The following is an 18,737-nucleotide window of genomic DNA, read 5'->3' as shown; positions in this document are numbered from 1 at the left end:
CAGACTTATTAATGTGACTGCTGATTTGCACTGTCTGGACAAACTTATTAATGTGACTGCTGATTTTGTTCTGTCTGTACAAACTTAACAATGTGACTACTGATTTAGTACTGTCTGTACATACTTAACAATGTGACTGCTGATTTTGTTCTGTCTGTACAAACTTTACAATGTGACTACTGATTTAGTACTGTCTAAATAAACTTACCAATTTGACTGCTGATTTTGTTCTGTCTGTACAAACTTAACAATGTGACTACTGATTTTGTACTGTCTGTACAAACTTAACAATGTGACTACTGATTTTGTACTGTCAGTACAAACTTTACAATGTGACTACTGATTTGTACTGTCTATACAAACTTAACAATGTTACAGCTGATTTTGTACTGTCTGTACAAACTTATTAATGTGACAACTGATGTTGTACTGTTTGTGCAAACTTAACAATGTGACTACTGATTTAGTACTGTCTGTACAAACTTAACAATGTGATTACTGATTTTGTACTATCTGTACAAACTTTACAATGTGACTACTGATTTAGTACTGTCTGTACAAACTTTACAATGTGACTACTGATTTAGTACTGTCTGTACAAACTTAACAATGTGACTACTGATTTGTATTGATTATAAGTGATCCACAACACTAGAGTTGTATCTATTACAGCATGCTGCGTACAAATCATCACTCTAGCAACTATTGATCTTTAGGGTAGCATCTATCTCTGTATTGATTGTTAGTGTAGCACCTGTCTGTGTATAGATCGTTAGTGTAGCAAACTCTCCATGTGTAGATAGTTTAGCACCTGTCTTTGAACAGATCTTCAATGTAGCACCTGTCTCCGTACAAATCCACAGTGTAGCACCTATCTATGTATAGATCGTTAGTGTAGCAAACTGTCCATGTGTAGATAGTGTAGCACCTATCTTTATACAGATCTTCAATGTAGCACCTGTTTCTGTAGAAATCCACAGTGTAACACCTATCTATGTATAAATCGTTAGTGTAGCACCTATCTTTATACAGATCTTCAATGTAGCACCTGTTTCTGTAGAATTCCACAGTGTAACACCTATCAATGTATAAATCGTTAGTGTAGTACGTGTCTTTGCACAGATCTTCAATGTAGCACCTGTCTCCGTACAAATCCACAGTGTAGCACCTATCTATGTATAGATCGTTAGTGTAGCAACTGTCCATGTGTAGATAGTGTAGCACCTATCTTTATACAGATCTTCAATGTAGCACCTGTTTCCGTACAAATCCACAGTGTAGCACCTGTCTCTGAATACAGATCTCAACTGTAACATCTGTCTCTGTACAGGTATTCAGTATAGCACCTGTTTCTGTACAAATCTTTAGTATAGCACCTGTTTCTGTACAAATCTTTAGTATAGCACCTGTTTCTGTACAAATCTTTAGTGTAGCACCTGTTTCTGTACAAATCTTTAGTATAGCACCTGTTTCTGTACAAATCTTTAGTGTAGCACCTGTTTCTGTACAAATCTTTAGTATAGCACCTGTTTCTGTACAAATCTTTAGTGTAGCACCTGTTTCTGTACAAATCTTTAGTATAGCACCTGTTTCTGTATAAATCTTTAGTATAGCACCTGTTTCTATACAAATCTTAAGTGCAGCATCTGTTTCCGTACAAATCTTTAGTGTACTGTAGCACCTGTTTCTGTACAAATCTTTAGTGAAGCACCTGTTTCTGTACAAATCTTAAGTGCAGCATCTGTTTCCGTACAAATCTTTAGTGTACTGTAGCACCTGTTTCTGTACAAATCTTTAGTATAGCACCTGTTTCTGTACAAATCTTTAGTATAGCAGCTGTTTCTGTATAAATCTTTAGTATAGCACCCGTTTCTGTATAAATCTTTAGTATAGCACCTGTTTCTATACAAATCTTAAGTGCGGCATCTGTTTCTGTACAAATCTTTAGTATAGCACCTGTTTCTTTACAAATCTTAAGTGCAGCATCTGTTTCCGTACAAATCTTTAGTGTACTGTAGCACCTGTTTCTTTACAAATCTTTAGTGTAGCACCTGTTTCTGTACAAATCTTTAGTATAGCACCTGTTTCTGTACAAATCTTTAGTGTAGCACCTGTTTCTGTACAAATCTTTAGTATAGCACCTGTTTCTGTATAAATCTTTAGTATAGCACCTGTTTCTATACAAATCTTTAGTGTAGCACCTGTTTCTATACAAATCTTTAGTGTAGCACCTGATTCCGTACAAATCTTTAGTGCAGCATATGTTTCCGTACAAATCTTTAGTGTACTGTAGCACCTGTTTCTGTACAAATCTTTAGTATAGCACCTGTTTCTGTACAAATCTTTAGTATAGCACCTGTTTCTGTACAAATCTTTAGTATAGCACCTGTTTCTGTACAAATCTTTAGTATAGCAGCTGTTTCTGTATAAATCTTTAGTATAGCACCTGTTTCTGTACAAATCTTTAGTGTAGCACCTGTTTCTGTACAAATCTTAATAAATGATATTCGAATATTTTTAAAGGAGAGGGATGCGATCGAATCAATAAGCCTCCTTTCAAAGGCCTTGGTTTATATATTTTTGATATCAGACGTATTTCTTCTTAGAAAATTTGTAAACTTAATGGGAGATTTTGGATCGAGGTTCACCCCAAAACTTAAAATAACTTCTGATTTTGGTAAAAGACCAACTGAACATATTATGAGAGGGAAACGTAAAACTTTCTCAGGCTTCTGAGAACTGTTGGTGTGTGTAGAGTTAATATGTGCTGTGGAATACTTCTATCCCTTCATTTTCCTATTTTCTTCTGTTTTCCTTGCATCTCCTTTTCTCCTTCATTCACCCCTCTTCTCCCCCATTTCTCTTTCCTTTTTTACCCCGTACCCTGGACATGGTACAAATTTATCGCTAGCTTGGACTTACAGTATATGGTGACTTGTTCATGTTTCACCGAACAGTACTGTCAAACAGTGAAATTATGTGTCACACCGATCAGTACTGTCAAACAGTGAATTTATGTGTCACACCGAACTGACTTCCAAACAGTGAGTAGATTGTATATTTCACACCAGATCAAGTGTTAGCAGGAAAAAAAATCGGGTAATTATTGCTAGCGCTCTCGAGCGCTAGCAACTACGTTAGTCTATATTTCTGAAATACGCATGCTCGATTTCACGGTCGGGGATTCTGGGAAAACTACTGTAGATAGATTATACGATAACAATTTCGTTTTGTCATACAAAAATAGAAGCCGGGCTGACTAAATACCAGTCTAGATCCGGATTCTGAATGAATTCTTTTTATAATTTATTGTCTAACCTACACATAAAAGTACAAGAAAAAAATTGACCATATAATGCCAAGATTCTAGACATCTAGCTTTCCTTACAGTTTTACCACCTTAGTGGATAATTCCGGAAGCTCGGGAAAAAAAACAACAACAATACAAATCTTTTTCAGAGTATGTCGGAAAGACCTGTCAATTTAGTGTTTATCATCTGAAAATACATATGATCTGAAGTTTCGTGTTTTGTTGTCTAACCTGCACGTAAATGAACAAAAAGTAACAGTAACTCGGGTCTTATAAAACCAAGACTGTTGTTTCTAAAGTTGTAATGAATACATAGCTTTTCAAATCTACCTTCATGGATCTTTCGGCAAGCTCGGAAAACAGCGGCAACCTCGGATATGTTTTCCGAGCTTGCCGGAAAGGCCCGAAGGTGCTTATTGGTTCTACTGACCTTTTATTTTTCACTTCGAAATTGAAATTACAGTAAAATACAGAATGCTTAAAGCATAGTTAGGAGTTATGCCATAGCCGACGTGAAGCACACTCTTAGATTCACCATTCTGAATTGTGACACCCCCCGCCCCCCAACTCAACCCCCAGTGCACCAATCTGCCTTCCAATTAATAATTAATCGATTCAGCAAATGTAACAAATGGTTCAGATATCTTCTTCTGTGTTTTAATTATTATGCTACAGCGCTAGCTCACCAATCTTTTTAAAAGATAAGCTTGTAACCGAGTTAAGTTGGCGCAAAATACATCATCACGTTCTTGTTTGTTAGTCCAAACTATCGGTAGAAATGTTCTAATAGCCGATTCACATACTGATCTACTAAATTTTAAATGTGTTAACGCAATAACGATGAGTATATCGGCTATGTTCATGTGCCTTAAATAACGAACATTCATGTGACATTAGACTGCTTATCTAACTGATGGAAGCGGTCAATATAAATATATGTATTAGCATATTTGTAATCTTTTTTTTATCATCATATATTATTGAACAAATACAGAGAACTAATGAAACCTCTCGTCTTCCATTCCCTAAAGTGATATTAAAAAAGTTAGAAATGTAAATTTGAATGCTCTTTGGAGATTCATAAAACCTGACAAATCATTGGAATGGGTTTATGTAGCTCTTTAAACGTAGATACACGATTGATCTGCAGCGCCATTTGAGGTGTCATTTCTCAATTTTGACAAACATATTATTTATAACCCCGAAGTGGATAAGGCCAAAAAAATAATAGTCTTGTTTCCTGCTACCCGACCTACCCTATTTTTTTGCACCCGACCCTAAAGTTTTTTTTTCAAGTTTTGGAAGAAAAAAAATCGGGAATTTCTGGAATTTCATCGTTCTGTCTGTTCTGTAATCGGTTTCCGTGTTAACACAAAACAAGCATTTCATGAAATTCTTTTTTTAAATATGGACTTTCATAAAATACCACTTGAGTTGTGCATAAAAGACATGAAATTCAATTTTAAAAGACAATGTTGACCTGTGACATGTTTAATTTTATCTTGTATTAGTTCGTATCCAAAAAATGCTGTCGGAAAAAATAAAATAAAAATATAAAATAAAATAATTTTCCTACCTACCTACCCTATTTTTTTCAGGCTGGTAGCAGGAAACAAGATTATTTTTTTTTTGGCCTAATTGTAATAATATTGTCTTCTAATATATTTCACAGTTAGTTGAATTTTTAAATTACTGTAGGAACTTGGTAGAACATATCTTGAAGTTTATGTATTTATTATAAGTAATATAAAACCAGACTAGGGTGATTATCTTTTGACAAAAACTGATTAGTCATACTTCTTCATTTGGTTCCTTGTGTAGCAATTATGAAAATAAATGTTCTTAAAAAAGATTCAGGTAACATTTTGACTAGAATCATAGAAAGTTTTAACAGTAAGCAAGTTTCAAAATAATGAATGTTAATGAACATCAAATTAAAATCGTTGGGCTGGTAGAGTTGGTCTTTTCTCGTCCCCCCCCCCTCCCAATTACATATATCTATTTGATGATTTGTTGAAATGAAACACAATCCTGTGAAAAAAAATACTCGTCACAAAAAAAAAACAAACAAAAAAAACCAAAAAACAAAAAAACCAAAAAAAAAAAAACCAAAAAAAAAAAAACCAAAACACAAAACCCCAAAAAACAAAACAACCCCCCCCCCCCAAAAAAAAAAAACAAAACAAAAACAAACAAAACCAAAAAAAAAAAAAAAAACCAAAAACAAAACAAAACAAAAAAAAAAAAACAAAAAAAACCCACAACAACAACTGACAACAACAACAGTGATTTAGAAATGGATAAATCTATTTTTTATCAGTTCCTTGAAGTATATAACGTTAATTAATTAAGGACCCTCTGTACACTGAAAATAAAAATTGGACGTAGGAAAATGAAATCTTATCAAGGAGAAAATATTGAATTTATCTATTTCATGCATGTTCAGTCATTAACCTAAGGTAAAATGTTAAAAGATGAACAGAAATCACTTCTACTACTTTGTATGAGGAAAATATATGCAAATTAAGTGTTTAATTATTTTTTCTTGACCTAATAAAATATTTAGAATGTTTTAATTGAAAACAAATTGAATTAAATAAAATATGTTCATTTTTTCGATAATCTTGGATACTTTACATTTCAATTTTATGAAGATAAACCTATATGAGGACCCGATTCTATTGAGGTATTTCGCAACTGTTATTGTCAGTATCCATGGCAACTCTACATAAATGAATTCAAAATTTAATGGGAAATTTGATCCATAGAACTAATGCTTTTGACAATCGATATTCGAAATTGTTTTACTCCTGTCATATTGTCTTACCATTTTGTATTTCAGTTTTAATGAATGCTTAAACTTAAAGCATCTTTTTTTTATTGTGGTGCGTGTGAAAGGACACTTTTTGTGTTCGTCTGACAAACTCTTTATTTATAATTTTATGATGAGGGACAAAGAAAAAAATTGCAAGTCACAATTTATTAACAATAATAATGATGTAACAATGAATATATATCTTTGCGCACATCTAGAGTTTGGTAAAAGTCAAACATTGTATGAGATATTTCTTTTTCAAATTAAGTTTTTAATCTCCAGTGTAATGACAAAAGTATATCTGATTCTTGAATCTCAAAACTTGAACATAACATTATATACAAATTAGATGACATGAGAACCTTTTTTACAAAAAAAATTCAATATTTCAAATATGTATATATTAAACGAATGCTCATTGCGTCTCACTGCAATAGTGGCAATAGCCGTACAGCGAGCAGAATTGTGGCCTGGGTATTTCATACTTAGGTTTAAAATTCCATCTTTGATCACATTATTTTGACAAATAAACATAAATGTATTTTTCTCTAATTAAAAAAAGGGAGCAAATGAATATGTCGATTTGTGTAGACTTATTGTTGACAAACTGCAATCCATTTTTAATTCACTACTGATGAGAATGAATTTTCAACAAGCCAAGCACTGTGTCCGATTGATTGTGATGATTCCGTCCAAGCAGAGAGAGAAAGTGAATTTTAATTTGTCTCAATTTTGAAGGTAGTCGTCTGCATTGAGACTTTGTCTTGGCACAGAACTTTACTCACTCTTAGTTTATTAATGAATCTCATAGAGATTTTCTTCTACAAAATATAAGCACCATTTTAATCTTCTGTGCACGTACACAATAAAAACTATTCATCTCATAGGCTGAGTTGGCAAGAGTTTTTCAAATCGTACTTGAGTAGATGTATATGAACAAAATTGACAACACAGATCTGCTTAATTATATAAAATTAAGTAATATTAAGGTGTTCAGAGCACTTTAAAAACGAAAAGCATAAAATAAAATCAATGCATTGTCTCCAAGTTCAAAGAATTCAGCGAAATTGTTAAAAAAATTTAAAAAAAAACACGCACAGCAGTAAATGTCTGCAGCACAACAATAAAAATGTTAATGACTGATTTCTTTTTTCTTCAAAAATGCATGTTATCAAATTTGACCAAAATTGGTTTCAGTTTTCTGGGAGGTGAGTTAGGGGGTCTGACTTCTAACAATGGGGGTTTTTCCGTCTGTGGCCGAATCTTCGGCAGACTCAGTTGTTTTCCTGTTCTCAAATAAGGGTGCTTGGATTTCCCAACGAAAGGAGAATTCTGAAGTCTGTCTGCTTTAACTTCTGATGAATTATTTTCCTTCGCGATCACACTGTTTATATCCTCGGAAAGAGGTCTTCTGGTTGCATTCTGATCACGTGACTGAATTTGATTCGGAACTTCCGGTGCTTTGGGTCTAAACAGAGGTTGCTGGTTCGTTACATTTGATTTGTGTTTTGTCAGAATCGAATGACTATCCAACATACGACCAGACGTAGTCCATTTCTCACTGAACTTGTGACTTCTTTCTCGGTTGCCAAGGTACTTTACTGATTGTTTTCCGTTCACCGGAGATCTTTCAATGTTCAATTCTGAGGGCTTTTTAGATACACTGTAATTAGGCGAGTTATGGGAATACTCCCGTAATCTGTTATACGAACACTTTTCGCGAGACTTTAAGCGATTATTCGAGTCGTCTCTTGTTGGCTGATTAACCAAATCACCAGTAATCAAGCTGTTTGTTCTGTTATCCGGGTCTCTATCAACTACTTCAAACTTTGAATTAGACGACCCCGATTTCACCACTGTATCATTTTGTTTTCTTTTAGCGCCAAGGTAATTGATTTTGGAGTTGGAGAACGTGTCCCCGCGCTTGTTTGGCGCCTTTGTTTGCTCTGTTTGATATTCGTGTGACAGTAATGATGAATTGTTTGCTAATGAACCCATCTTTGTTATTTTCTGTTTCGGTTCAAACAAATCCCTGCGATATTCGATACTTTGAACAGTTGGACTGGTATCATGTTTAAATATTGCTTTCTTGAACGTGGGATTCGCAATAGGGACGGGGAGACGACTGCGTGGGGGAAATGGATTTGCTTTCAAGGATAAATTATTCACGGGTTGAAGGGTTCTTGGATCTGAGTCTCTTGTCTCTTTTGTTGTCTTGGTGGTCAAAAAATTATCATTTAGATTTTCTTTGCTTTCAATATCTCCTGTTGATGGATAGGTATTACTATATTTCTTTGGTGTTTGAACTGTTTTTGACTGATTTTTCAGTATGTAGCCATACGGATACAAATCGAACACTGGACTGTAAAAGTATTCGATTGGGTCCATATCGAGGTAGTATTCCTCGTCGTCTCGAATATTACCGCTAAACTTCTCAAAATCATATCCAGGGCTGTGGTTATAATAACTATTTATCAGAGTCGGTGCATGTGTGGGATTTGTTCCTTGTACATTTTTCATATTCTTTCCCAAAGTATGATATGAAGTGTTATTAGATCCACCTTCATCCGTTGTGACAAATGTTCGACTTCTTCTCGATATGGGTCTAGCGGTCATCGGCCTTTGTAAGATACTGGACCTTTCTGTGTCCAAAGATTCCTGATCTGTCCAGTCTCCTAAGTCACGTGGTGTAATGGACGGCTGATCCGTTTTTGGTCTAGAGGTACTGAAAGCAAGGCTGTACCGATTTGAGTTCGGGCGTGACATTCCATGCTGGTTAATCACGTGACCGCTATGGGGTTGGCACACTTCACTTGCCATCTCTCTCGAATCAGTTCTGTAGGTATTTCTTCTTCATGCCATATTGTCTACTTAAAAAAAAAAGATATAACAATTGTCCAATTATTATCATAACAATTGTATTTAATTTTAACCAAACGCAAAAAGAATTAAAATGCATGCTTTCTGCATTTCTCATGCATAAAAAGAGTTCTACAAAGAGGGATTACAATGTTCTACATAGCGATCAATGTCAGTGAACGCGTGAGATGGTGATTAAAATGTGCTGAGCCGATACTGACATTTAAATAGGAAATTTCATTTCGTTTATGTGTTGTCTAATGACACTTCCTCTTGACCTGTGAAGGTAAAGGCTGTTAAACAATGATTGTTTTTCTTGAACATTTCCGATTCAGAATTGACAGTTGCAGTATCATCCTGCAAATCCATATTAAAATGGCTCTGTAAAAACATTTCTTTGTTCTCGTTTATTGCACAAGTACATTAGAGAAAGGACACAATCGCTGGTTCACATTAAAGAATTGTTTGCATCAGTTGTCCATTAGCGAGTAAAATTTGTCTTTTGCTTTAAAGTAATGGAGCTAGCTGACGTGTGGAACCCCCGGGATCCTTTGTCATTGAAATATCTTACATAACGTAGCTTAAGCTTGACAAATACATTTTGTAAGACACTATTCAAATACACTATTTCTACTTTAGACTCTTTTCTATTGCTAAAACCTTAACCGTTAAAGACACAAACAAACCTAACTCGCTAAGGTAGACGCGAATGTGTATCAAATTTTAATCTGTTAATTACCAATATCTAAAGATTGATGATGTAAATATTACCCTTACATTTTCAGTCAATTAGTGAAATGGGAAAAGCACTGAATTGGTCAATATAGCTCACCTGAAACAGACATTTTAGCAGACAGATTCTGGAGACGGACATTTTAGAGTTCTTATTGTGGAGACGGACTTTTTAGCAGACACATTCTGCTGACGGACTTTTTAGCAGACAGATTCTGGAGACGGACATTTTAGCATTCTTCTTCTGGAGATAGCATTTTTTTTTTAATTTGGAACGCCTACTGTGACACCAAAGGGAACATGACTAGGAGTCTGCAATACATGGGGATGGTTGCATACTTTAACTATCAACAGCTGTACAGGTGGAAGACATGCTTATTCATTTAATGAAATTATATTGTTTTAGGGATTGTAATTTAAGAAAATTGACTCTAACTTACTGTAATCAAGCTGTTCTATAGAATATTATTTTTTTTGCTTCACATAACATCCTAACCTGTACTTTTTATATAAAACTTTGGAATCCCTTTTGTGGTTCCATTGTAGCCTTTGGAAGGGGGGGGGGGGTCATGACTTAAACATGAATACGCACTAATATATGGAGATGTTAAAAAAAAAAAGAACTGGCATATAGATTTTTTAATCCAACGAACAATCAACAGAAATCATTGTCTTATTTTGTATTTTCATTTAGAAAGGCTAGGAGCGGCAGCTTTTGCCTACAGATAGCGGAGCTGTTTAATGTTTGCAGTTCTATCTAAGTAACATACAAGGATGTTTTAGTTAATAGTATTTATTAACAACAACAGAATAGTTCTCCAGATCGTAAATTTTCATTTGGGAAAACAAGAAAATTGATCCTGTTGTAAATTGGCATCCTGTATTATCAGTAATTTATAATAACCCTCTCTTATCTCTGTTGAAGAGGGTGCTTAAGGCTTCATCTCTAAGCAAGAATGTTACAATAAATAAAATACCCCTTCGTTAGATAGCCGGTATGTAATAAGATATTTGGTTATTAGTGAAACATTTGTCGCTAGCTTTAAAAAAGTGTTCGCAACAATTTACCATATAGATGACAGTATTTAATTAATTTTTGGGAACGCATCAATACCCTCTGGCAGTATATTATCATATCTTTCACAAATCGATGTAAACTGTCCGATAATCGAATAAAAATTCGGAATAATTGTTTAACAATGTATCTGCGGTAGCGACGTGATTTATCGCCGCCTGTCGGGTATGTACGCCTTATCTATGTCGGAATATTTTATCCGCCCTTCGGTGTTAATCGGTCAACATCCTCGAAATGCTGTCAATCGGATGAATACCCTAAACACTAATCCCACAGTCCTAGAAAATGCAGGGATAATCGAGTGTATATATAACAAATTTCTTCTTATACCAAGCACAAGTCAATGAGAGAGGGAATATGCCCCCCCCCCCCCCCAACACACACACACACAACACAAGCTGACTGATAATGGTAATACCCAAAACAGAAAGGAAACTGAGATTTAGGAAAAGGACTACCCCCTCTCAAAGATATCAAATTGGTTGGTATAACGTAATCGTGCACTTAGAATGTCCGTTCCTCAACAAGAAATAGTACTTCTCTTTTTAAATAAGTCTCAAATTATAACTTAGAATCGAAATGTTATAGTCCATTAACTTCTACTTTTATTTTATGAACTAAATAGGAGTATTTTTATTTTTCACCTCCTTGTATTCGGTAAATGATATTTGCTCTTTACATCAGGGGATACAATTGCTACAAGGGTCATCCAATAAGTAATGCAACATAGGATTTATCATAATAAAATGTAGAAGTATTTAATTTTATTTTTTCACAGTCGAAAAGTTCTAATAACATAACTGATATGCAAACATATGACTGCAGTAAGTGCATGTTAGTAAACTGGATATTTTGATGTACATGTATGTTGATTGTTGTATTCATGACTATACACCAATGTATGACGGTGTTGTCAATAAATGAAATGTTAATTGTTAATTAAAGAACTCCTAAACACAGAAAAACGCATGTTTTTTTTCTTATTGTTCTCACAAAGAAATTCACTTTTAAATAAGCATGGTCACTACACTGAGCAGAAAACTGTTTTAAAATGATCTCTGCAAAGATGAAAGTGAAAGCGTATGTAAAAACTGTGCTTCATTACAGAAATCACTGAAGAACCCTTATTAAAGATATAGTTTTGACATGTGAAAAGATTAGTTTAAACACTGTATAGTTTTCAGGTTAAGAAATTTAAAAATTAAAAAAAAGGAGAGTTGAAAGATCGCAGTGGAACATGTCGATCGAAATATGTAGGGGCACCAAAAACTATCCATGCTGTGAGCAACAAAATATCTGAAAATGCCAGATTTTCACTGTAAAACATTGCTACATGTAACACATTAACATTTCATCATCGCAACGGTTTATAGAGTTCAGGCAAAGGAAGTGAATATAAAAATATTTCTATCAGATGGGTGCCTTATTTCCTTTAATGCCTAAGAGAAAACAGGCATTAATGTGCTAATGACCTTCTTAAAAAATAAATAATTTTACAAAAAAGAAGATTCGATAAAGTTGGGTGATGGATGACGACACATAGTGCATTTTTTTATAGCCCAGAAAGAAAATTTATTAATAAAAAGCACAAGCACTCGAGAATAATTTGTTATTCACAAAAATATACCCTTCTAGAGGGGTGGGGGTTGGAGTTTTATATTTAGTGATAAGAAAAAGTACAACGTCAGTTACCTGTGATAAAACGAAATATAATACATAAATACTGCATTTAGATCTCAAAGATTTATGAAGAATACCTGGTAAGTTTTTCAGGCAATGAAAACACAGGTAATCAAAACACAATTTCTATAAATGTACGGATGTCTTGACAATTTTCAACTCTAAACTGGTAATAACTCTGATAAATCACATATGTCTCTTTCTTCTTATATAAAAAAAGTTAAAAGATACCATATTATATCTAAGGCCTAATCTTAACAAGCGTTTTTAACCATTTTAACTTACAGTATAATACTTATCAACTTTTAAAAAAAAATAGCTCTGTTTTTACTGAGAGTTTGCTTATACCTTCTGTAAAACCTTGAGCTCTGCTACAATAGTGGAGCGAAATAGGGCAATATTTTGACTGTCTGTCCATCCTATCCACTAGGGAATGATTTTGGAAACATCGGAATCCATCCTATACAATGTACATGTAGCTTGCTTTTCAATTTTGAGATATGTAAAGTTGTTTCCTATAAGCTTCACCCTCCACTAAGGCACTGCCTTAGCCCTGCTTCACTGTTTTGAACAAACTGGGTCACGTGTTACAGAAGACCAAACTCTGCTTCTGATCTGTAGCTCTCTGGTCTGAAAAAAATTGAAATGGACAACCAGGTCCGGTCTGTCAATATTTTTTTTGGAGAGCTACAGTTCTGCACTAGACCAATCTCTTCTTTTATACTACAGTTTGTTACGTTGATACAATTGTGATTTTAATTAATGTGAATAATATAATTTTATAAATATCATAAACTTTTCAAGACGTTATTCTTTCGTAAAACAAGTCCCTGAAATCTAAAATGTACGAGGATAATTGCATATTAATTTTTCTAATTAAGTTCCGTTAGTATCCAGATGAAAATTTGCCTCATTTTCCCAATATAAATGTATTTCCTCTTTAAAACTTTGACTTCCTATTGTGGATATATTCTAACCCTAGGCGTCATGCATGAAGTAAAGAGAACTGTAATGACTTATTATTATTTATATAGTTTATAGACAGACATCAGACGGCCGGCGCAAATTTCGACAAGTAAATCTCATTTTAGCCTTTTGCTCAGGTGAGCTTAACACCTTTTTATTTACATTTCACTTTACATGGCAATCCCTGAGTGTGTAAGAGTAACCCTTCTGACTGAGTATACTTAGCGCTATAAAACGCTGTCATGTGTAGGTAATGAGAAAATAAATATTTAGGTACTAGTAATAAAAAAAAGTGTTTGCAGGAACGTTTTTTAAATTTTAATATTCTATTCGCTTAAACCTGAGCTTCAAATCGATCGCAGCTACAGCAACTTTTTTGCTCTACACATTAAGTTAAATCGAGGCATTAGAAGGAGTGCTGATGCCAAAAACTATATATATATATATATATATATATATATATATATATATATATATATATATATATATATATAAGAGATCAAAGCTTCCCTCCGACACTTTATCTCGACAATTTAATCGACTCTAATCCTTCTACAACATACTCCGTACCTCTCATTTTCAGTTATTTACATGCAGCATAATAGGAAGATGTACTCAGAGATGCACGAGAACGAACAATGTATAACAATGTTATATTTTGCAAAAAATTTATCCATACAAAGGTAGTTATAAAAAATTAATTGAGTATTGAATAGAGCCCTACAACCGATTTCAGTCTTATAGATTTAATAGATATATACATATTTACAGACCTTGGATTTATTATCATTATTATTTTTGTAAATAAATGCAGCACGGTTTACTGAAAATGCAACTAGTGGACTAATTGTACAGAACTTTTACCCACTGAACAGAGTATTTTTCTGATTTGAAGTCTTCGATATCTGCTTTACCTACCTTTTCCAATGATATTCTTCTTAAAAATTCTTTAGGAATATATATATATATATATATATATATATATATATATATATATATATATATATATATATATATATATATATATATGCTGAATTATAGAAATGGATTATTACGCAGTTTGATTGGGATTGGCAATGTTTGGGTTGTTAAAGATCATGAGACGTGAACTCTTAAAAATCATATATGTTTTTAACTTTAACTTGTTTAACACGTATAAAATGGCGAGATACCGAGAAACAAAATTCAATATAAAATCGGTGTTCATCTAATAACAGACCAAAACGATTTTATTTCAATTTTTGACATTTAAGAATACGCATTTGAAATGAGGTAGTGTTGACATAAAGGAAAAATGTTTTTCCGAACTAAATTCTGCGAATTTCACTAAATGGAAGAAAAATTATGTAGTTTACGGTTTCGTTTATTGCAATATTTTGTTTCATTGCTAAGACTATGAATTCATTTTGCCAAAAACCTGATAAAACCTTATAAACAAATCAAAACTCGTAAAAATGACATGAATGTGCTCTGTATATCCATACTGGGGATAGCTTAGATTTGACACGAAATTGTAGAAATAAAATAGATATAATCAAAATTGTCCTGAAATGGTTTGAGAAAGAGATACACGCTAAATTCTCTCTATATCTCACCTCTTATGAGCGGGTGTGGAATTGTAAAATTAAATCCATCACAAAGATTTTGCACTTGGAATCTAACCATAAGTCCGGGAGAGCAGCGTCTATCTACTATAGTGTATGATGTTCTGATCAGGGCAATGGTCTATTACACAATCATTATTCCGAAATGACAAAATTAGCAAACATATAAATTATGTTTCAGATTTTCACGAGACAAGAAGGTGTTTTAATCCTTTTATCTCATACTTTCACCTTTAATCCAATATTGGCATTAAGAGTAAGATTAATCCGATCCGTCTCGCCGGTGGGGGGATTAGTTTAGGAGTGCGCTTATGTTTTCTTTAAACATGTGGTTTAATTTCTAATTTACGACCATTCTGAATCTCTTTAACGCTTTTATTCGTCCTCTATACTTTACTCCGAAGGAGCAACGCAGCACGTCAGTTAGATTTAAATTCCAACAATGCACACTTCAATATTTCTATAGATTAACTCAATAAGTAAAACTGATTATGATATGAAATGATTTCAAAATGTAAATATTATTGAGATGAAATATTGATTGAGGAGATAGATATCCATTTTTTAAAAAAGATACGGCCTACCTTATTAGCAGGGTAATTTCACATCCGCAATATTCAACGTTGTCATCTGAAATGATGGAAAAAATATTTAATTGCACAATAAGCCTACAGATCAATATGCAAAGAGCGACAGAGAAGCGATGACACCGTGAACTGATACCTTCAGTGTAATCAATACGGACCCGCCACACAGATAGGTCCAAACTAAGTTTTATTTTTTAAAATACGACTCATAAATCCGATATAGTATCCAGACGTCGAAAGGAATCGGTCCCCCTCGCTGTCTGAATCATTGATGAGAGCAACCCTCGGAACTTAAGATGAAAACGGTTCCATATATGTCTTCTACGGATCCATAGTCAGTCAATTTCAGAGTCTCGCCACCTTTGTTGTATTTAGCAGATGTCAAGTCTGAAGTGTAATTCTGCATTTAAAGTTTCATTCAAACACAAAAAGTGAAATTAGTCTGAAAATTAAACAAAGACAGAGAATGACACGATGGAATTTTTGTTATGAAACATTTGTTCCGTTTTCCTGTCAAATGTATATTAAACCTTTTCGTAAATATTTGTTCAGTATTTTAAGAGGTAATTATACGGCGTATTCATGTTTTTAGATCTGCAAGTAGATGAGTGTTTGTCTAATATGCAGTGTGCACGTGCTCTATTGTTAATCCTTTAATCGGATCTATTGATGGTTACGTCACAATCAAATGACAAACTAAAAAATAATTCGACATTCCTACGGTGCAGTCCATTACGTCGTCAAGTTTTAGGAGAGAGAGAGAGAGAGAGAGAGAGAGAGAGATATTTTGCAATGTAAGCTTTCGGTATATCAGTAAAGTTGATTAAAAAGATATATATTTTCCCTGGAGCGTTGCATTAATCAATGACGGCGGCACGCTTGACTATACTGTGAACGGGGACATTGTCATTCAATTTCATGTACGAACTATCGGCAATTTGGTTCATCTTCTCAATATATTGTTTCCTCGGCTTACATTAACATTACTCAATAAATACAATTAATCTAGTTAATCTAATTTGGAGTGTCTCTCGTGCTTTTATGTTTCTCTATAGAATGCTTTTTGATTTTTACGCTACCTTAAATAATTAAACATGCCTCTTACCTTTCTTTTTGCTTTAAATTCTTGTCACTCTCTTGAAAGCTTCATGTGGATTCCATAGCAAAAAAAAAAAAAAAAACACACGACAATTTCTGATAATGACGCTACATGCTGCCCGGAAGTGCTATCTAGGTTACTAAGTAAAGCTATTCTTGTGGTTGACAAGGAGGCTGGGGTCCTCGGCCAAATATTTATAGAACTGTCGCAAATATAGGGCGATTTAAGTGAGATGCTTCTGGAATAAAGAAAATTTAGTCGTCTTGAGATAAACAGAGAAGCTTAGGGAGATTGACGCGCATGGATTGTTTTATGTACAGCTGATTCAATTTGCAAAAATCCCACTGTCAGGTGATTAGGAGAGAAAAGACGTTGCTACAGTAACAAATATAAACAAAACAGCTTAATCCGAGACAGAGGACTCTGCAGCGGAAGGGAGAAGATACTTAAATCGATAGACAGCGCTCATAAAAACATACAAGTCGCTGTCAAACCTTGTAATTTGTATAATTTTCACCTGAACTGGCTGTAATCGGAATTAATGTCAAAGATAGCAGCCTCTGGTGCGGAAGTGTTTTACTATCAATTCCAGAATATCAAACAAGTCCGTGTCTTGTAGATTCGTGGAGCGTCCTGTTATACAGGCGGACGTCATTTACACTATTTTAAGCTGTAATAGTCACAGAGACTTTCAGCAATTTTACAAGCATTTGTTAGTAGACATAATCATATCACTCCTTTGTCAGGAATCAAGAAATGTACGGTAAATAAATAAATAAATATGCGGGGTGGGGGTCAGGTATAATTATCCCTCCTCTCCTCTCCGTCTAATCTCCTAATCTCTGCCCCTCCTTTCCCTCCCCTATCCCCTGTTTTCTCTATCCTTAAAATTTTAACCTGTCTGCCAAACGTGATTTTAATTTTTTTTCCCTTAAAGATCTCCCTTTAGTACACGGTTATCAGTAATGGTGTCCACTGAGTTGGATATTTAAGTAAATCACCCATAAACATGTAAACTGTCGGATGTATGCATGGCAACATCTCAACATTTAGTTCCATCTCCAGATAAAGGACACTTACTCATATCTTCATATTTCGTCTAATCTTTTAGATTTGTTTTTGGTCCCGATTTCTTTAAATGTCATCATCATAACATCATTGTTTTGGTTGCTTATTTTTCTGAAGAATCGAGTTTACGAAATGTAGAGAGATCAAATGTTATGACTCACAGAAGAAATTTTAATTTCAAACACCATTCCAGATCCAAGGCCAGCAGGAAACTCGCTTGATCTCTGTTCTTTATTTTCTAGAACAAACCATAAAGGAATCGTCTGTCCGCTCAATCTCCTGTCCAAACTAAAATTTTAATCAGAGTAACGTATGCTCATGCGTGCATTTGGTATTACTTTAGGTGAAATTATGACCTGACAGAAAGTGTGTCACAATCTTCACCAAAGGTCATTTAGACATGCAAGGTCAAGGTTATAGGGATATTTGTCGGGACATGAAGAGGTACTATAAGCATAGCTCTAGGTTGGGCAAGACCAGTGGTATTGGGGGGAACATAGGATATTTCAAGTCAACACTATACAAGTGTTTTAATGAAAAAAGATTAATTTGTATGAGAGCAATATGAAAAAACCCACAAAAAACTTGTATATGTGACAAAAAATATTGCTTGTATGCGTCTTAGAGAGTTCATAAAAATACTGTTGATGTTCAGTTGTTCCTCAAGGCTCATAACTCCTTGTGAAAAAAGAAGAATTTCTTAAAAATTTTGTCATCAACCAAAAATTTGAATGTGACTGATCCGCCGACTTTAATTTCACACCCGGTGGTCCGACTTATACTCACACTTTCACATCCGGTGATCCGACTTAGGGTGCAAAACACAGTTTTATGTATGACGTTATCAGGACGTTACTTGAGGGATAAGCAAAACTGACCTCTACAAAGAAATAAAATGGAGGCTTTTTACATAGACTTCTATATATCAATGGAAAGATAAAC

General features: G+C 34.1%; 1 protein-coding gene across 2 annotated transcripts; it reads right to left on the bottom strand.

Annotated features, from left to right (window-relative positions):
* Positions 1–7,149: 7,149 nt before the first annotated feature.
* Positions 7,150–15,673, bottom strand: LOC133174179 (uncharacterized). 2 transcript variants are annotated; one of them, XM_061309242.1, is made up of 2 exons: positions 15,626–15,673; positions 7,150–8,995 (listed from the first exon to the last, which is right to left on the bottom strand). In XM_061309242.1, exon 2 carries the CDS (start codon positions 8,943–8,945, stop codon positions 7,281–7,283), a length of 1,665 nt encoding a protein of 554 aa, XP_061165226.1. In that variant the 5' UTR covers positions 8,946–8,995; positions 15,626–15,673; the 3' UTR covers positions 7,150–7,280. The 2 variants fall into 2 exon arrangements, with proteins under 2 accessions (XP_061165226.1, XP_061165227.1); XM_061309243.1 differs by having other exon boundaries at positions 7,150–8,992; positions 15,626–15,670.
* Positions 15,674–18,737: the final 3,064 nt, after the last annotated feature.

This window comes from Saccostrea echinata, unplaced genomic scaffold (genome assembly GCF_033153115.1).
Source record: "Saccostrea echinata isolate AGI-Se365-2 ecotype Australia unplaced genomic scaffold, CSIRO_AGI_Sech_v1 ptg000057l, whole genome shotgun sequence".
NCBI classification, from domain to species: domain Eukaryota; kingdom Metazoa; phylum Mollusca; class Bivalvia; order Ostreida; family Ostreidae; genus Saccostrea; species Saccostrea echinata.
Note: the sequence above shows the minus strand (reverse complement) of the source record. Positions and strands in the feature narration are given on the sequence as shown.

Excerpts from the sequence above, each read along its gene's own strand:
- LOC133174179 (XM_061309242.1), bottom strand. The coding sequence starts at position 8,945 with ATGGCAAGTGAAGTGTGCCAACCCCATAGCGGTCACGTGATTAACCAG.